This window comes from Mus caroli, unplaced genomic scaffold (genome assembly GCF_978045245.1).
Source record: "Mus caroli unplaced genomic scaffold, Mus_caroli_1 scaffold_4, whole genome shotgun sequence".
In the NCBI taxonomy this organism is placed as follows: domain Eukaryota; kingdom Metazoa; phylum Chordata; class Mammalia; order Rodentia; family Muridae; genus Mus; species Mus caroli.
Window position 1 is genome coordinate 23,697,971 of NW_028227259.1, and position 21,700 is coordinate 23,719,670.

Here is a 21,700-nt window from a genome sequence, read left to right on the forward strand (position 1 = left end):
GCTTAGTGTGAAGCTCTTGCCTCCACGTGCAAGCCCTAGGCTCTTGACTCAGTACTACAAAAGCAAAAAGAACAGCAAAAGTCCCAGGAAGTAACAAGCAGCCTTCTGTGTAGATCCTGTCAGGGCAGAAGAACCTCAAAGGAACAAGTTACAGTACAAATGCCCTGCTGCTCCTCACTTGATTGCTGCTGTTTGCATTCCTTTGCTGAGCCCACATTTTCATAGGCTTGTTTGCTATTCACTTGTGCTTCATGGAGAAGACAGACCCAGAGGCCATCCATCCCTATAGGCAGCTGACTTGTCTGTTGTCGCCTTCTTACATGACTATGTCTACTGCCTTGGCTCGGTTATAAGCAAAACCTACAGAAATAAATGTTTTGTGGTTTATCTAAAAATAATACAGAAAATATTGCTGTTATTTTTGGTGAATAAAATCAATTTTGTATAGTTTATTTCAACCTAAATAAAATGTGAATTTTGTTTAAAAAAAAATTGACTAGCAGATCTCTGACTCCCCACTTTTAAAAAAAGGAGCAGTCTCTGACAGAGGATATTCATTTTAAAAATAAGGATCAAAAGGCTCAGTCAGCAATGTGATCATCATCAGCATGGATTCAGATGGCGAGTACCCACAAAAAAAAAAAAAAAAAAAGCCAGGGGTTCACCATCTGTACATCCAGAACCAGGAGGGAAGTTACAAGTAGACCCCTAGAGAGGATAGACACTCAACACAGAAAAATGACTGTCTTCAGCTTCACTAAAACTAATTAATTTTTAAGGAATTCCTTAAAAAGTGAAATGAAGAAGATAACTGGCATTGACTTTAGATTTCCACATGTACCATGTGCGAGCACACACACCAACACCACATATATATGTACACACCCTTATAAACACATGCCTTCCCTTATGACATAAAAGAGTGTCAAAGTTGAGCTTCAAAGCCTGGGTTATTTGTACACTTTTTCACTGCAGGCGCCCTCTAACACAGTGTCTTAGTCAGGGTTTCTATTCCTGCACAAACATAATGACCAAGAAGCAAGTTGGGGAGGAAAGGGTTTATTCGGCTTACACTTCCATGCTGCTGTTCATCACCAAAGGAAGTCAGGACTGGAACTCAGACAGGTCAGGGAGCAGGAGCTGATACAGAGGCCATGGAGGGATGTTCTTTACTGGCTTGCCTCCCCTGGCTTGCTCAGCCTACTCTCTTATAGAACCCAAGACTACCAGCCCAGGGATGGTCTCACCCACAAGGGGCCTTTCCCCCTTGATCACTAATTAAGAAAATGCCTTACAGTTGGATCTCATGGAGGCCTTTCTCTGTGATAACTCCAGCTGTGTCAAGTTGACACAAAACTAGCCAGTACAATTGACCCCTTGTCAACTTGACACACAAACACATCACTAGTAAGCCTCAACCCTTACATTCTTATTCATCCCCAAGGTCTAAATAACTTTAAAAGTCCCACAGTCTTTACATATTCTTAAATTTTCAATCTCTTTAAAATATCCATCTCTTTTAAAATCCAAAGTCTTTTTACAATTAAAAGTTAACTGTGGGCTCCACTAAAACAGTTTCTTCCTTCAAGAGGGAAAATATCAGGGCACAGTCACAATCAAAGCAAAAATCAATCTCCAACCGTCCAACATCTGGGATCCAACTCACGATCTTCTGGGCTCCTCCAAGGGCTTGGGTCACTTCTCCAGCCATGCCCTTTGTAGCACACACGTCGTCCTCTGGGCTCCAGATGCCTGTACTCCACTGCTGCTGCTGCTCTTGGTGGTCATCTCGTGGTACTGGCATCTCCAAAACACTGCATGACCCCTTCAGTCCTGGGCCTTCAATTACAACTGGGGCTGCACCTTCACCAATGGCCTTCCATGGCCTCTCACAGTGCCTAGCCTGAGCTGCTGTGTGACCCCTTCATGCCTTCAAAACCAGTACCACTTGGGTGACCCTTACACATTACCAAGTCCCACTGCAGAAGGAGTACAACCTTGCCTATCTCTGGAACACAGCCTCTTTGTGCTTTCAGAAAACACTTCCCAGAAGATGTCACCTCAAAGATGCTGGTCTCTTCTTAATCACTGCTAATTTCTTAGCTCCAGCTAACCAGCATCAATAGTCCCAGTAATGCAAAGTTTTTGCTTTAGAGTTCTGGTATCTTGTTAATCACAGCTGATTCTTCAGCCCCAGCTAACCAGAACTACAAAATCTTCACAATAAAAACAGCAATGGCCCTGAAGAGAGTCTTTAATTTTCCCCCTGAAATTTCACAAACCAGGCCTCCATCTTCTGCACTGTTCTTAGCATTATCTTCCAAGCTCCTACACAACATCTGACAGAGCTCTTAACAATGAATGGATCTTCAAGCCCAAAGTTCCAAAGTCCTTCCACAGTCCTCCCCAAAACATGGTCAGGTTGTCACAGGAATACCCCACTCTGCTGGTACCAATTTGTCTTAGTCAGGGTTTCTATTCCTGCACAAACATCATGACCAAGAAGCAAGTTGGGGAGGAAAGGGTTTATTCGGCTTACACTTCCATGCTGCTGTTCATCACCAAAGGAAGTCAGGACTGGAACTCAGACAGGTCAGGGAGCAGGAGCTGATACAGAGGCCATGGAGGGATGTTCTTTACTGGCTTGCCTCCCCTGGCTTGCTCAGCCTACTCTCTTAAAGAACCCAAGACTACCAGCCCAGGGATGGTCTCACCAACAAGGGGCCTTTCCCCCTTGATCACTAATTAAGAAAATGCCTTACAGTTGGATCTCATGGAGGCATTTCCTCAACTGAAGCTCCTTTCTCTGTGATAACTCCAGCTGTGTCAAGTTGACACAAAAATAGCCAGTACACACAGCCTGGGTTATTTGTACACTTTTTCACTGCAGGCGCCCTCTAACACAGCCTGGGTTGTTTGCACACTTTTTCACTGCAGGCGCCCTCTAACACAAATGCTGTTAACAAGATTATTGGGACTGCTTTCTGAGGAATCATTTTTGTACTATAAAAACTAAAATAAATACTGAAAATACAAGTTTTACTCTCATTCTTTAAGTACTATCAAATAAGACTGAGTAGAGAAAACACCTAAGTTAAAGGAAATAAAACACTTTTACTTCAACCAGTTACAAAATAATTTCCTTAAAAAGCAAAAAAATTCTTACACCAGGTGTGGTGGTACATACCCATAAACTAAGGAAGTCAAAGCTAGATTGGGCTATATAACAAGTCTGGGCCTTCCTGGCTTAAACCATAAGACCTGGATGAAGTCTACAAATGTATTCAACAAATTCACAGACATTAGAGTATATTTGACTATAAATGCCTCTTATAAAATACATCAGAGTTCAAGCATGCCCTCCCTCACCACACTATACAGTACATTACTGGAAAGCATCCTACTTTGTAATGAATTTTAAAGATTGACTTAATCAGAGGTCCTAGATTCTGGGTAGAAAAGAACATATCTTTATTTTTAACAACCTCCAAATTTTGAAATTAAAAAAAAAAGAATATGAGTTGGGAGAAAGAAAATATAAACTGAGAAGACTGTTGCCACTGTCTAGCCTAATTTGCAGAATTGTAAAAACTGCTTGAGTGGGGCAGTGGTGGCCCACGCCTTCAATCTCAGCACTAAGTTTGAGGCCAGCCTGGTCTACAGAGTGAGTTCCAGGACAGCCAGGGCTATACAGAGAAACCCTGTCTGGGGGGGTGGGGGACAACTTTAGAACACTCACCAATTTAGGACTACATAAAGGGACAGTGTCTCAAATGCAAAATGTGTAAGTAAATGTCTTTAAAACTCTTAATTAATCTACAGCTACAGGTCTGCTCATTGCATTACGTATTTGCATGTGTGTATTTCACAAGTGAAATAATTGTCAACACTGATACAAAAGCAGGAAGGAGCTTTACCACAATAGAAGGTTGAAGCTGAACTTGGAAGAGGTTAGGAAGATGGCTCAGTGGACAAAGTGTTTATTAGGCAAACATGAGGACTGGAATTTGGATCCACAGGTCCTATTTAGCAGCCAGGTAGTCAGGGCCATCATATATGCAAACAAGCACACATATAGGTGTGCATGATTACACATGTGCACGCACACAGACACATGCACACAGTTTTGTATTAATACACAGTCTATAGGAAAACCAGCAAAGGGGGCTATATGACATGCTAAGAGAAAATAAAATGTTCAATTAAAAGAGCTAGCTGGACAAGATGGCAAAGCATGCAATACTGCTAATTGGGAGGCTGAGAGAAGAGAGATCTTGCCTCCAAAAGTGGAGAAAAACAAACAAACAAACAAAACCATAAAAGGCAAAGGACAGCATCATCAGTTACAGCAAGAATTGCTATGGGTCTAGAAAGGTAGCTGAGTAAGGTTAAGAGACTTAAGAATCCTTGCAAATGACTGGAGTTCAGCTACCAGCACCAATGTTGGGTGACTCACAACCACCAACATAACACCAGCTCAAAAGAGGGATCTGATGTCTCTGGTGTCTTGTGCACATACCGACATAGACACACATACACATAATTAAAAACAAAATTAATTATTGAAAGAAGAATCACTTTCATCATATTTAATATAAATGTACTAGCTGTCAAATGGACTAAAAACACGAGCCAACTATATAATGCTAAGAACAAACCTACTTTGAAAAAACACATGTAAATTAATAGTAAATAACTGAAGTACTATATCCTATACCCACAGTATACTGCTGATGAGAAGGCAAAATGTTACAGACACTTGACACTACATGGGTTATTTACAAAACTAAACAATTCCAATCATATAATCCAACAATTATGCTACTTAATATTTACCCAAATTGGTTTAAAATATGGCCACACCAAAAAACAAAATTCTAAAACAAAATATGTTGACTGTAGGTCTATGTGGTAAACCTTTGAAATTATCAATAGGTGATGATTTAACAGTGAAAGATTATTTAGTGACAGAACAGTCATCAAGACGTGCACTGTAGATAATAATTTCAAGCCAAAGAAGGCTAAGGCAAAAAGACTGCCTTGAGTTTGAGGCCAGTGTCAGGTGTGTAATAAGTTCCAGGCCAGCCTGGGCTATGGAATAAACCATTCCCACAGAAAACATGGGAGTGGGGCTGAGGGGGGGCGGGGAGCAGGGATGGGGAGGGAAAGGGAGGAAGAGAGAGTGAGACCATAACATATCGTAACATATGATAGCCATGTTAGATGCTCAGTGCCTTATTTACCGGCACGCACAACAGGTGGCTCACAGTCACCTGTATATAACTCTAGCTTCAGAAAATCTAACCCATTCTTCTAGCCTCTGAAGGCACTCATACACGTGGAACATGCATATGTGTACACATACACACGAACACACCCACACTTTAAAAATCAAAGGAAAATTATAAACCTAACAGACATTTGCATATTATACCATCCAACACCTCTAGAATACACATTCATTGTCTCTAGGACAGACCATGTGATAAAACAAGCCTCAGAAAACAGAAAAAATAAAATAAATAAATAAGGGTGTAGCATGAATTTTCCTTACTACAGTGAAATAAAGCTTAAAATGAATAAAAAAGAAAATTTACAAGTTATTTACAATGAAAATTTAAATTTTTCTTGAGAGGAGAAAAACCTAGTGGGTTCAGCAAAAGAACTAAGAGAGATTTGTAGCAACCAGTACCTCCCCATCACCAGAAGAAAAAGAGAAACGAAAAACTAATTAGGGTATTCATGTTACTAGAAACAAGCAAACAAGCATAACAAATCAAACCCCAAGAAACAAACCCAGACATCAGAGCATAAAATAATAAAATAGAGACAAGGAAGAGAAGGGGAGGGGGAGGAGGAGGAGGAAGAAGGGGGGGAGGGCTGCAGGGTCATTGGTCCCCACCACCAGGACAGGCAGGGGGGAAAGTAAGAGTAGGAATGTTGCCACTGTTGACAGACCTGGTGAGCACAGCTGAGTATAAGTACAACTATAATTCATCCAAAAAAGACATATGAATGCAAAGGAAAGGGAAAAGGAAGGGGGAGGGGGAGGGGGAAGGGGGGAGGGGGAGGGCAAATTGTAACTTATATCTTGGGTATCCTAATTTCTGGGCTAATATCCACTTATCAGTGAGTACATATCATTTGAGTTCTTTTGTGATTGGGTTACCTCACTCAGGATAATGCCCTCCAGGTCCAACCATTTGCCTAGGAATTTCATAAATTCATTCTTTTTAATAGCTGAGTAGTACTCCATTGTGTAAATGTACCACATTTTTTGTATCCATTCCTCTGTTGAGGGGCATCTGGGTTCTTTCCAGCTTCTGGCTATTATAAATAAGGCTGCTATGAACATAGTGGAGCATGTGTCCTTCTTACTGGTCGGAACAGAATCTTGAATGGCTGAAAAGCACTTAAAGAAATTGTTTAAAGTCCTTGGTGATCAGAGAAATGCAAATCAAAACAACCCTGAAATTACACCTTACACCAATCAGAATGGCTAAGATCAAAACATCAGGTGACAGCAGATGTTGGTGAGGATGTGGAGAAAGAGGAACACTCCTCCACTGCTGGTGGGATTGCAAACTAGTACAACCACTCTGGAAATCAATCTGGAGATTCCTCAGAAAAGTGGAAATAGATCTACCTGAAGACCTAGATATACCACTCCTGGGAATATACCCAAAAGATGCCCTACCATGCCACAAGGGCACATGTTCTATTATGTTCATAGCAGCCTTGTTTATGATAGCCAGAAACTGGAAACAACCTAGATGTCCCCTAGATGAATGGATACAGAAAATGTGGTTCATTTACACAATTAAATACTACTCAGCTATTTAGAACGAGGACATCCTGAGTTTTGCATGAAAATGGATGGAACAAGAAAATATCATCCTGAGTGAGGTAACTCAGTCCCAAAAGGACATGCATGGTATGTACTCACTAATAAGTGGATATTAGCAAAGGAAAAAAAAAAAGTCAGAACTCAAAAAGGTCAATAAGCTGAAGGGCCCAAGTGAGGACACTTTGGTCCCACTTAGGAGGGAGAGGAAAGCAATACAAGGGGAGAGGGAGGGAGGGACCTAGGTGGGAAAGTGGACAGGGGTGCAGAGTGGGGGTGGGGGAGTGCTGATTTAGTATTGGGTGAGGGAAAAGGAAAGGGCCAGCAGAAAGAATGGAAACAGGCAATCTCAGGAGGTAGGAGATTGGAGGGACCCTCTAAAATGCACCAGACACCTGGGAGGTGAGAGACTCCCAGGACTCAAAGGGAGGGATCTTAGATGAAATGCCCAATAGTAGAGCCCACCTCCAACAAAAAGACAGGGCATCAAGTGAGAGAGGGAATTGCCATCCCACAGTCAAAACTCTGACCCATAAAAGTTTCTGTCTGAAAGAACTGCAGGGTGGGAAATGGAGAGGAACTTGAGGAAAAGAAGATCCAGCAGCAGGACCAAAGTGGGATCCAGCTCAAGGGGAAGTCCCAAGGCCTGACACAATTACTGAGGCTATGGAGTGCTCACAAAAAGGGACCTAGCATGACTGCCCTCCAAAAGACCCAACAAGCAGCTTAAAGAGTCAGATGCAGATATTTGCACCCAACCAATGGACAGAAGCAGCTGACCCCTGTTGTTGAATTAGGAAATGCTGACAGAAGCTGAGGAGGAGGGCAACCCTGTAGGACTAGCACTCTCAATTAAACTGAACCCTCAAGATCACTCAAACACTGGATCACCAACCAGGCAGCATACACCAGCTGATATGAGGCCCCCAACACATATGCAGCAGAGGACTGGTGGGTCTGGGCTCAGTCAGAGAAGATGCACCTAACCCTCAAGAGACTGGATGCCCAGGGGAGTTAAGAGGAATGGTGGGGTCAGGAGTGGGGACATCCTCTTGAAGATAGGGGGCAGGGAGGAGTTATAGGATGCTGAACAGTCAAGAGAGTGGACCAGGAGGGGAATAAAATCTAGAGTGTAAAAAAAATTGAAAAATAAAAAAAATAATTTAAAAAATAGAAATAAAAAGCCAGATACACTGAATCTGACAGAAGAGAAAGTGGGGAATAGTCTTGAACTCATTAGCATAGGAACAAAACAATAGTACAGGTAGTAAGAGCATAATTAATAAATGGGACCTCATGAAACTGAAAAACTTCTGAATGGCAAAGGATACTGTCAGTCAGACAAAGCCTAAGGAACAGGAAAAGAATTTTACCAACTCCATGTCCAATAGAAATCTAATTTCCAAAATATATAAAGAACTAAAAAAATCAACAGATCTCATGTAAACAAATAACACAATTTTTAAAATGTCATACAGATCTAAACAGAGAATTCTCAAAGAAAAAACTCGAATAGCTGAGAAACACTTAAAGAAACACACATAGCTATCAGGGAAATGCAAATCAAAACTACTTTGATATTTCATTTTACTCCAATCATAATAGCTAAGATAAATAAAAAACAAAATGATTATCATGCATGTAGAGTAAGGGCAAACACTCCTCCATTGCTAGTGAGAATACAAAGTTGTGCAGCCATGATGAAAATCAGTGTTGGGGTTTCTCAGGAAGACAGGAATTGATCTACCTCAAGATCCAGCTATACATTTTTTAGGTGTATACCCAAAGGATGCTTCATCCTACCAGAAAGACACTTACTTGCTTAACCAGTCATTTCTGCTCCATTCATAATAGCCAGAAATTGGATACAACCTAGATGTCTATCGATGGATGAATGGATAAAGAAAATGTGGTACATTTACTCAATTGAGTATGAATTGTTTTTTAGAAAAGAAATATGTATTTGTTTTATTGACATCGGGCATAAACTTGTGTTAAACAAGTAAACCCAGTGAATAGCACCATGGTTAAGACTCTAGCCTGCTTTACCAAAACACTTTACAATTTAGTAAGTCAACAGGGGAATCAAATGTCTTACATCTATCTACCTGTGATCCCTAAATACAAAACAAGATTGGATAACTAACCCTGCATAGTTATAAATCTGATTTGTTCTACTACAACCAGACCACACACACAACGGGTTCTGTGTATATACTAGAATGAATGACAAAGTCTTAAAAAGCTGTAAGAAATACATTTCTAAACTAGAGAAGCTACAAATTTCAAAAGGATATGGAAAAAACTAAACCCAAGACTTCCCTCTATGTTCAAAGAAATAGACTTTCAGTAAAAATATATACAATTTTTACAGACAAATACATTGCATAAGTTTTCTTAAAAATTGAGGCTATTCAGTTTTGTAACTAATTAGTGAACCTTAAGTCAAGTACTTTTTGGCCATCACTAGGCTAATAAACTTAAGAATCATCCAAACCAAGCCAAAGTAGACAGGGCTAAAAGTCCTGAGCACTTGGACTTTGTCAAAAAGCCTACCCTGGACTGCTCAGAGGGCGCCTCCCTTCACATTCTTGTACAGCACTGCAGCTTCTAGTCATTGTTTGGTGACTTGTAGGTTACATATCCATTTTACACAAGTCACCAACGTGGTTAATTAGGGCTTCTCTCTCAACACTCTGAACAGAGTAATGGATATTTATTGAACTCTGTGACTAGCCTGATGACTGGCCCCTCTTCCATCTCTAGACAAGGAAATCAAACCTTTCCATCCACCCCTTTCATTCATTCTAGAAGTCCTCCTCCATGGCCTCTCAAACTTTGCTGAGAGGGAACTCTGCTTCATTCAGAAAGTGACTCTTCCAGAGGGTACACTTTTCCCATGTATTTATTCTTGTTAGCCACAATCGTGTAGCCACTTTCTTTTTGCTATGTTGCTACAGTAGAACTGGACTGTTAAAATCCTGGGCAGCTTCAAGTTCACCTTCATAAATACATGTTTTCACAGACGCATGTAGTTTGGTGGCTGGAGTTTTAAGAGTCCCCTACTGCACTCACAAGGCTATCTTATTAGATGTGCCAGACCAGCCCCTACTCCAGTAACACCCACAAAAGCCAGCAGCATATTTCTGATGCCGCCTTCTAGGTCCTGTACATGGAAGTACTCCACAAACCCATCCAAGCCTCTTTGTTTGACAAGCCATTTCGTCCTTACAAGAATATCTGTGATACTTTCTGCTAATGGTTCAATGAAGCTTTCTTGGTTTATGCTCTTTGAGTGTTTGGCCACAAAGGCACCAAAAGAAATAAGAGTATGGATTGGTAGTTTGGGTTTTTTTTTTTAATGTGATCATGAAATTTACAAGTATGTTGACAAGAGAAAATAATTATCTTAAGTGAAATAACTCATACCTAGAAAGACAAATATTCACTTATATGTCGATGCTAGCCGTTAAATCATTGATATAAGCAAGCTTCAATCTGTATAGCCAGGAGGGGGGGGGGAGGGACTCTGCAGGAAAGGGAAATAGAATACAAATTTATGGATGGGTAGGGAAGAGATTGGAAAAGGATTATCAAATAAAAAGAGGGAGGGAGGGAAGGAAGGGAAGGAAGGACAGATAAAGCCAAAAGCCATTTGAGAGATTGTATGAAACTTAATACAGTAGACGCTTCTTACACACACACACACACACACACACACACACACACACACAGGTACTTCAGGGCTTTAAAAAAAAATTACAGGACCTTAGCTTGCCTTTAATTCCACCACTAGGCGGCAGAGGCACGCAAATATCTGTTATTTCCAGGCCAGAGAGAGCTACATAGTGAAACCCTATATCATAAATAAACAAACAAACAAATAAATAAATAAATGTTTACAAGTACTTTGTGTGTGTGTGTGTGTATATATATATACACATACACAGCTTCTATGAGAAAGTGTATAGTGTCTGCACTCTCCAACTATGTGCATTTCTTTTGCTTTTTCTTAGGCTTTTTCTTGTTTGGCTGTTTTGTTCTATTCTGATTTGTTGCTTTGTTTTATTTTATTGCTATTCTTTAGAAGCTTGTTTGTAATTCTGAGAGAGAGAAAGCTTGAAGATTAGGTATGAGAGGGGAGATCGGAAGGAACTGATAGGAGCAGGGGGAAAGGAAAACATAATCAATATATTGCATGAAAAAAATCTATTAAACATTTTAAAAAACTGCACAGCTCAAATTGATCAACACATCAATTGAATGCAATTTTCTATCAAAATATAAACAATTTTCTTCAAGGAACTAGAAAAGTTAATAACAAAATATATAAGGAAAGACCAGGCATGGTGGTGCATGCTTCAATCCAAAGTAGAGTCAGGTATATCTCTATGAATTTGCCCCTAGTCTGGTACCCATATAGTGAGCTCCAGGCCACACCGGGCTATATATGAGGCCCTGACTCAATAAATGAATGCCTTCAGAAGGTAAAACAATCCTGAAACTGTGGAAAAGCAGATGGGGGTATAGTGGGATAGGGACACATGACCTAGAAGAACTATAATACCTGACTTTAAAATATACAACACATAGGTAGGGTGTAATTCAGAACTTGAGAGGGATGGAACTAATACTGTAAGTTCTAGACCAAACTGAGCTATAAACAGTATCTCCTCACACACAAACTTTAAAAAAAAAAAAAAAAAAGAAAGAAAAAAAGAAAGGAAAGGAAAGGAAAGGATGATGCTAGACAAAGTGAGTATGCAATGCAGAAGAAATAAAGCAGGCCCCTAATTCTAAACATGTACAGTTGGGTCATATCATTCCATAAAACTCAAAACTGTGTAACTATTAAAAGTGCAGAAGCATTTCAAAAATCACCCCTCATCACAAAGACATCTTTAGATATGGAAAGCCCATGGGGAGGAGGAGGGAAAGAAGACACCAACAACAACTAAAGCAAAAACTTAACTAGTAAGGTTTCAAAGAAAGTCTGTCCAACAAAGGAAGCCATCAACAAGATGAACAACCTGCAGAATGGGAAGTGAAGTACAAATTATTCATTAATAAATGATATACTTGCAACATATGTAAGACATTCAACTCAAAAGCAAGAAGACAGAAGACATCTAAGAAAATACCTCATCATAGAAGTAAAAACCAAAACCACAAAATGTCATCTCATCCTCCCAAGAAGCTATAAAAAATAATAATAAAGACAAAAATGACTGGTGTTAAGATAAAAAGACTGTCCTCATATGCGCTGATAGTAAGAATGTAAATTAGCCCACTTAAGACTGGTAGACCTTGGGCACTAATTCTGTAGCCAGTCCCACAACACCCAGAGAAGACCCACTCCCAGGAGCTCTTACTCGTCCAGGAACACAGGAACACAGGACCATAGGATCCCGGGATCCCAGAATCCCAGGAGTTATGTCACACCAGGATCTCAGGGTCCCAGAGGTAGCTTGACTCCCAAAGGCTCTGACACACCCAGGATCTCAGGATCACAGAATCACAGAGACAGCTGAACTCTGAGGAGTTCTGACACAACCAGGATCACAGGAAAGACAGGCTTCACTCAGATATAACAAAGGCAGGTAGCACTAGAGATAACAGATGGTGGGAGGCAAGCATAAGAACATCAGCAACAGAAACCAAGGTTACTTGGCATCAACTTGGCAAAACTCTGATTTAAAAATCACATCTCATGATGATGATAGAGGACTTTAAGAAGGACATAAATCACTCCCTTAAAAAAATACAAGAGAACACAGGTAAACAGCTAGAAGCCCTTAAAGAGGAAACACAAAAATCCCTTAAAGAATTACAGGAAAATACAATCAAACAGGCGAAGGAAATGAGCAAAACCATCCAAAATCTAAAAATAGAAATAGACACAATAAAGAAATCACAAAGGGAGACAGACGACCCTGGAGTTAGAAAACATAGGAAAGAGATCAGGAGTCATAGATGCAAGAATCACCAACACATACAGGAGATAGAAGAGAGAATCTCAGGTGCAGAAGATACCATATAAAAGAATGACACAGGGCTGGTGAGATGGCTCAGTGGGTAAGAGCACCCGACTGCTCCTCCAAAGGTACTGAGTTCAAATCCCACCAACCACATGGTGGCTCACAACCATCCGTAACAAGATCTGACTCCCTCTTCTGGAGTGTCTGAAGACAGCTACAGTGTACTTACATATAATTAAAAAAAAAAAAAAATCTTAAAAAAAAGAAAGAAAAGAATGACACAACATCAAAGAAAATGCAAAAAGCCAAAAGCTCCTAACCCAAAACATCCAGGAAATGCAGGCCACAATGAAACGTAAGGATAATAGAAGAGAGCAAAGATTCCCAACTTAAAGGGCCAGTAAATATCTTCAACAAAATTATAGAAGAAAACTTTCCTAACCTGAAGAAAAGAGATGCCCATGAACATACAAGAAGCCTACAGAAGTCCCAATAGACTGGACCTGAAAAGAAATTACTCCCATCACATAATAATCAAAACACCAAATACACTAAACAAAGAAAGAATATTAAAAGCAAAGAATATTAAAGAAAGAATATTAAAAGCAGTAAGGGGAAAAGGTCAAGTAATATACAAAGGCAGGCCTATCAGAATTATACCAGACTTTTCACCAGAGACTATGAAAGCTGGAAGTTCTGGGCAGATGTCATACAAACCCTAAGAGAACACAAATGTCAGCCTAGGCAACTATACCCAGCAAAACTCTCAATTACCATAGATTACCTAACCCTAAACCTAACCCTGATTTTTTTTTTGGGGGGGGGGTGAGAACTGAGTTCCAGGTGCACTTCCTACAGCTCGAGATATTTCATGACAAAACCAAATTTACACAATATCTTTCCATAAATCCATCCCTACAAAGGATAATAGATAGAAAACTCCAACACAAGGAAGAAAGCTACACCCTAGAAAAAACAAGAAAGTAACCTTTCAACAAACCCAAAAGAAGATAGGCACACAAAGATAATCCCACCTCTAACAACAAAAATAACAGGAATTAACATCAATGAACTTAATTCCCAAAAAGATGACACAGACTAACAGACTGGATAAGTAAACATGACCCAGCATTTTACCGCATACAGGAAACGCACCTCAGTGACAAAGATAGACACCACCTCAGAATAAAGGGCTAGAAAACAATTTCCAAGCAAATGGTCCCAAGAAACAAGCTGGAGTAGCCATTTTAATACCAAATAAAATCGACTTTCAACCAAAAGTTATCAAAAAAGATAAGGAAAGACTCTTCATATTTGTCAAAGGAAAAAACTTCAATTCTAAACATCGATGCTCCAAAATTCAAGGGCAACCACATTCATAAAAGAAACTTTACTAAAGCTCAAAACACACATTGCACCCCACACAATAATAGTAGAGGACTTCAACGCCCCACTTTCAGCAATGGGACAGATCATGGGAAGAGAAACTAAACAGAGACACAATGAAACTAACAGAAGTTATGAACCAAATGGATCTAACAGATGTTTACAGAACATTTCATCATAAAGCAAAAGAATGTACCTTCTTCTCAGCACCTCATGAAACCTTCTCCAAAACTGACCATATAATTGGTCACAAAACAGGCCTCAACAGATACAAGAAGATTTAAATAATCCCATGCACCCCATCAGATCACCACAGACTAAGGCTGGTCTTAAATACCAACAAAAACAATGGAAGACACACATACACATAGAAGCTGGTTGCTCTACTCAATGATGACTTGGTCAAGGAAGAAATAAAGAAATTAAAGACATTTTTAGAATTTAATGAAAATGAACACATGTCATACCAAAACTTATGGGACACAATGAAAGCAGTGGTAAGAGGAAAACTCATAGCTCTAAGTGTCTCCAAAAAGAAACTGGAGAGAGCTTACACTATCACACACACCTGAAAGCTCTAGAACAAAAAGAAATACACCCAAGAGGAGTAGAAGGCAGGAAATAATCAAACTAGGGGCTGAAATCAACCAAACAGAAACAAAAGAACTATACAAAGAATCAACCAAACCAGGGGCTGGTTCTTTGAGAAAATCAACAAGCTAGATAAACCCTTAGCCAGACTAACCAGAGAGCACAGAAACAGTATTATATTTAATAATAGCAGAAATGAAAAGGGAGACATGACTATGAAATATATCTTAAAATACCTATTCTGTTTGTTGAATATTAACAGCTGAAAATATTAAAATCATGTTCTATACACACAAAAAAAAAAAAGACTGGAGAGGTGGCTCAGCAGTTAAGAACGCCGACTGCTCTAATCCCCAGTACCACAGGGAAACTTATCTATCACCCATTTCAGGAGATCCAACACCCTCTTCTGACCTCTGAGGGAAACAGGCTTATACAAGGTACACTTACATACATGGAGGCAAAATATTTATAAACATAAAATAAAAATGAATACATCTTGAAAAAATAGTTCAGTTATTATAGAAAACTATATGTAGTGTTCCTGAAAAGGGGGGGGGGGAGCACATGGTAGGGCAGTGGTGGCGCATGCCTTTGATCCCAGCACTTAGGAGGCAGAGATGGCTCTTTATGATTACAGGCCAATCTGATATACAGAATTAATTCCAGGTCAGCAAGGCTACTCTGAGAAACATTTTCTTGAAAAATTGAGACAGGAAAGGAGGGAACGTGGGAGAAAGGGAAAGAGGGAGAGAGGGAGATAAGGAGGGGGCACACCAGCCTCATGCAGTTGCAGTGCCCAATCCCATATCTCTATAGTTCTAATACTGACATCAAGAATCACTTGACCCTAAGTGCCTGGGCAACAAAGCAAGATCCTATATTTCAAACAAAAAATAAATATATTGATCAACAGAATTATAAATAGAATAACCATATAATCCAGCAAACCCATTATTGGGTATATATCCAAATTAAATAAAATTAATACATAGAAAAGGTATCTATTCTGTTATTTTAATAAGAATACAATCCACGAATAGCCAAAAAGAATCAGCCAATGAGTAATAAACAGATGTACATATAAAACAGGAATAGTATATAATTAAGAATAAAAAATAGCCGGGCGTGGTGGCGCACGCCTTTAATCCCAGCACTCGGGAGGCAGAGGCAGGCGGATTTCTGAGTTCGAGGCCAGCCTGGTCTACAAAGTGAGCTCCAGGACAGCCAGGGCTATACAGAGAAACCCTGTCTCGTAAAAACCAAAAAATAAAAAAAAATAAAATAAAAAAAATAAAAAAATAAAAAAAAATAAGAATAAAAAATAAAGATCAATGATAAATGTTTCAATGGTTAAGAGCAATGGCTGCTCTTGCAAGGACTTAGGTTCAGTTCCTAATACCTACACAGGGGGTTACAACCATTTCCAATTCCAGTTCTAGAGAACCCAATACCTTCTTCTGGACTCCACAGGCACTGCACTGGTACCCAAACATACACACAGGCAGAGCATCTGTACATGCATAATAAAACCTCTTTTAAATAAAACAACCTAGCCAGGCATGGCTGTGACTCTAGCTCTCAAGATGAGAAGACAACAGGATCAAAAGTTTAAGGCCAATCTTAGCTATATATATAGCGACCTGAAGCTACTAACCAAGACTATAGAGCTAGACCCTGTATCAGAAAAAAATATTATTCCATCTCCAGAAATGTGTGTGGAAATGGATAATACTATGTGAACTAGTATATAAGTCAAAAACATAAAGACAAATACTATATCTCATTTTAATGTGGAAGCTAACATTAATCTCAAAGATATAGAATAGAATAGAATAGAATAGAATAGAATAGAATAGAATAGAATAGAATAGAATGCAATAGAAGTTACTAGCATCTGGGAAGGACATAAGGGAAGGAGGGAGGACTAGTATGTATACGAGTAGATACAGATGCAAGGAAAGAATGATTTCTTCCAGGGGTTGTAATATACACCTTTAATCACAGCACTCAAGAGACAGGAGCAGGTGGATCTCTTGAGTATGAAGCTACACAGCAAGTTCCAGGACTAGGGCTACATAGTAAGACACCAGTCTCAAACAAGTAAGCTAACTAGTTATTTAAAAGTAGGCTTCAATGTGTATCAACTCACAACTGTAAGTGTGTATATATTGTGTCTTCTAATAGCTAATATATTGCTAAACAAGACAAAGACCAATGAAATGACACAGTTATTTCTCAAGTGAAACAATTATGATATGCATTCTTATAACCTACGGTTTTTTCCTCCTTAATACCACTTTCCCTAGCTAAAAGAACCTGAAGTCCTCAGAGAGTAGCTAAATTTTTATCTAGGGGTGGGAAAGATTAAAAATGGACCTCAAAAATATTCTTTCCAAAGAACAATGATCACTGTAGCTTTCTTAAGACACAGGAGTAAAGGCAGAGCATGTGGACAGAGAAGCAAGCAAGAGAGCATACCTGGTAGAACTGTGAAAATCCTTTTTTCCACTAAAATAACAAAAAATGGAAACTAAATTGAAGACTGAGAAGCTTGAGGGTGGTGAATGAAATAATCATCCTCGATTACGAGAGAAGAAATGTCTAAGTGAGAGTAGGTAAGGTGAGAAAAGGAGTGGCCCTGACTCACTTGAGAACTGAAGTCACTTGAGATAAGCCAATCAGCAAGACTGTTGTCTACAGCCATGACCAGTTGGAAGATGTAAAATGTGGATTTGGTGAAAGATTTGAAGGGGTGTCAAGAAAATGACAATAGCCATATGTAGTGGTGCATGCCTTTGATCCTAGTACTCAGGAGGTAGAGGCAGGCAGACCTCTTTTTTTAAACCAGAATTGTGAACTCCAGGCTAGCCAAAGTTACATAAGACTTTAAAAAAAAAAAAAAAAAAAGAAAGAAAAAGATTACAAAGACTTGGAGTTAGAAAGCAGCAAACCCATTCATAGGATCACTAGACTGTAGGTTTCAATATGTAAAATGCTGTGTGGCATAGGTTTTCAAAACAAAACCCAAGTGTAGTAAGGGAAAACAAGTCACTAACTGTCCCAATAAATGGCACTATGACAAGGGTAATGTGTGAACTCTAAGAATGTATTGCTGAGAGGAACTGGAGAAGTCATAATTCAAGGTTTTGAACAGATCATAAAACAGTCTGAGGGAAGCCAGGTGGCGGCAGCACGTGTTTCTTACTCTCAGCACGCAGGAGGCCGAAGCAGGAGAATCTCTCTGGATTAGAAGCCAGCCTGAGCTACAAAGTGAGTTCCCGGACAGCCAGAACTAAACCCTGTTTTGAAAACAAAAACAAAAACAAGATTACAAGGAGAAAAACAGAATAATATAGAAATGATGCTAAACCTTCACCAAGTAAGAAAGAGAATACCGAAGAAGAATGCTGATGGGTCCATGTTTTAAAAGGAGACAGCCGGATGGCACTGTCTTAATATAATTTTTTAAAAATTGAGGTTGAAAAATGTCACTTAAAACTTTAAAAGGACCTGGACATGGTGGCACCCACCTTTAATCCCAGCTCTTGGGAGTTTCAGCCAAGCCTGGTCTACAGAGTGAGAGTTCTAAAACAGCCAGGGCTACACAGTAAGACCCTTTCTTTGGAGGTGAAGGCATGGATACCATGACTTTAAAGGGGTTCTGGGAGATGATCCAGCAGTTATCAGTATTTATTGCTCCTACAGAGGATGCCAGTTTGGATCCCCATTACTCATGTTGGGTAGCTCACAAATGCCTGTAACTCCAGCTCCTGGAAATCCAAAACCTCTTCTGGGTCCCATGCTCACTCTAGAACATACAGACACACAGATAAAAAATAAATCTATAAAAAAAAAAACAATAATAAACTCTATAAATAATGGAGGGAAGGAAAGGGGAAAGATATGAAAAGGAAAGGGAAGGTAGAGAGGAAAATTTTTAAAGGATGAAATGATTGTGAACTTCCAAGCTTCACTTTGTCACTCTAACTAATAAAATACAACAGAAAGGAAAATGGGAGCTACAGAGTATATAAAAGCTTTCCAAGAACTCTGCACTTACATAGTAAGATATAAACATAAAATAATTTCTTCAAAGTATCTTAAAACGTAAAGCAAGTGTTTGATTATGAGAAATTGGTTTTTTTATTTTTTTAAAGACATGATTTATTCTTCCTTTCATTCCCCCTGAATTTCAGCATCATCTGTCTACAGCTTTTATTTTTAATTAGGTATTTTCTTCATTTATATTTCCAATGCTATCCTAAAAGTCCCCCATACCCTCCCCCCCACTCCCCTACCCACCCACTCCCACTTCTTGGCCCTGTCGTTCCCCTGTACTGAGGCATATAAAGTTTGTAAGACCAATGGGCCTCTCTTTCCACTGATGGCCGACTAGGCCATCTTTTGATACATATGCAGCTAGAGATACGAGCTCCAGAGGGTACTGGTTAGTTCATATTGTTATTCCACCTATAGGGTTGCAGATCCCTTTAGCTCCTTGGATACTTTCTCTAGCTCCTCCATTGGGGGCCCTGTGATCCATCCAATAGCTGACTGTGAGCATCCACTTCTGTGTTTGCTAGGCCCCGGCTTAGCCTCACAAGAGACAGGGTCCTTAAGCAAAATCTTGCTAGTGTATGCAATGGTGTCAGCATTTGGAGGCTGATTATGGGATGGATCCCTGGGTATAGCAGTCTCTAGATGGTCCATCCTTTCCTCTCAGCTCCAAACTTTGTCTCTGTAACTCCTTCCATGGGTGTTTTGTTCCCAATTCTAAGAAGGGGCAAAGTGCCCACACTTTGGTCTTCGGTCTTCTTGAATTTCATGTGTTTTGAAATTGTATCTTATATCTTGGGAGCTTGCTGCCAAGTCTGATCCCCACAGTTCATATAGAAGGAGAAAACTTCCCAAGCTGTACACACGCACGCGCACACACACACACACACACACACACAATAATTTTTCTAAAAAAAGATAAAGTAGGGCTGGAGAGATGGCTCAATGGTTAAGAGCACTGACTGTTCTTCCAGAGAATTCAAGTTTGATGCCAAAACAGCCACTACAACAGACATCTACCTATAACTCCAGTACCAGGAAATCCACCACCCTCTTCTGATTTCCTTGGTTACCCTGTGTACACACATGTATATGCAGGCAAAACTCATACACACACAAAAAAAATTTTTTTTAGAAAAGATGAAGTAACCTTTCAATTTTTTCTAAGAAACTTTATGAGATTCTTTATACATCAAGCTAATACTCAGGCTGGAGAGATGGCTCAGCAATTAAGAGCACTGACTGCTCTTCCAGAGGTCCTGAGTTCAATTCCCAGCAACCACATGGTAGCTCACAACCATCTATAATAGCATTCGATGCCCTCTTCTGGTGTGTCTGGTACAATGACTCATATAAATAAAATAAATAAATCTTGAGAAAAAAAAAGATAATACTCATCTTGGTGAACAACAAAGAGCAGAATGCTGTCCAGGTGCCACACACATGTGGGAATCACAGCTGGCAGACTACCCCAAGCAGTCATCTTCTACTCAGGCCATGAGGCCAACAACTTATTAAATCATTAATTTGTTGGATTTTGGAATGATTTTTGGTATTTTACTTATCTACTCTTGTGGGTACACAATGCATACCTGTATGTTGAAGATATCGGAAGGCTGAGTACACAGAAGTTTACAGATTAACCCAGGAATTTATAATACCATTCACTAATGAAGCATTTTCCTCTATATTCATATTAACCAAAGCTTTGAACATATACTTAATGGTTCACAAGTCAGAAATATACTAAAGACATAAAAAATTGTATTTGTTTCAATAAAAGACATTCATGTATACAAATAATTCAAACTAAATAAGCACTCAAGGGAAAAACTGAGAAAGAAACCTTAGTTTTTCACTCTATCAGTACACATCAAATAATTTAAACAGATGGATGACTTGAGAGTTTCATATACAGACAAATGCTAACACAGACATTTCTATACAAATGCTATGTATCATGTATAAATAAGTACAGATGATTATTTTGTCAAAACTCTCATCAAAATCCAATACCTGTCTCCACAATATTTTCTGTTTCCGTCGTCTCCAGTCCATCCATGCTGTCCTCGTCTTCCACTGTAGATTTTCCTCTACTTCGAGGCCTACAGCAAAAAATTAATTAATTAATTAATTAAGCACATAAAATCAAATTCTAAAATTTTTGCTTGGTTGTTTTTTGAGACACTCTCACATATAAGCCAGGCTGGCTTTGGACTCCTAATATTGCTACCTCTTCCTCCTCCTAACTACTGAGATGTGCACCATGGATTATCATACCCAGATAAATGTTGAATTTTAAGACTTAGATCTAAAACACCATATAAAGCATACTTGGCAAATACAGCAAATAAAATTTGAGCTTTCTCTTGCATAATAACATATTAAGTAATAAAAAAATATATTTTCTTTCTTAAAGCCTGAATGTTAGGACAAACACATGTTAATAAATATCTTAAGTTTGAAACTACTAATTCAGGATTTTGCTTCTTTAAAGTGACATTTTCCAAAACTCCCTCTGTATCCATTATTAGCTTTTATATTTCTAATAAGTTCTTTACAAAGTTCAGACTTTTAAAAGGTTGTAGTCTACATCTAGTAAAATTTAAAAGTGATACCTGAAAATTCCATTTACTAAAAGCTTATGTGATTGGGCCAGCAAGATCATTCAACGGGTAAGGGTACTTGCCTCCAACCCTGAGGACCTGAGTCAACTCCTGGGACCCACATGTTAAAAGGAACAAACAAACCCTGCAAGCTGTTCTCTGACTCCTACATGTGCACATGAACACAAAGAACCACAGAAATAAATCAAATGTAATTTTAAAAAATTAAGTAGATT

The 21,700-nt window shown here is 39.2% G+C and overlaps 1 protein-coding gene across 16 annotated transcripts in view; it reads right to left on the reverse strand.

Annotated features, from left to right (window-relative positions):
- Positions 1–21,700, reverse strand: part of Kmt2c (lysine methyltransferase 2C) — a 235,212-nt gene that overhangs the window by 153,308 nt on the left and 60,204 nt on the right. For all 16 annotated transcript variants that reach the window (XM_029477430.2, XM_029477436.2, XM_029477435.2 and 13 more), the window contains exon 2: positions 20,875–20,963. In XM_029477430.2, the coding sequence (XP_029333290.1) occupies positions 20,875–20,963 (89 nt within the window). The remainder of the gene's footprint in view (positions 1–20,874; positions 20,964–21,700) is intronic.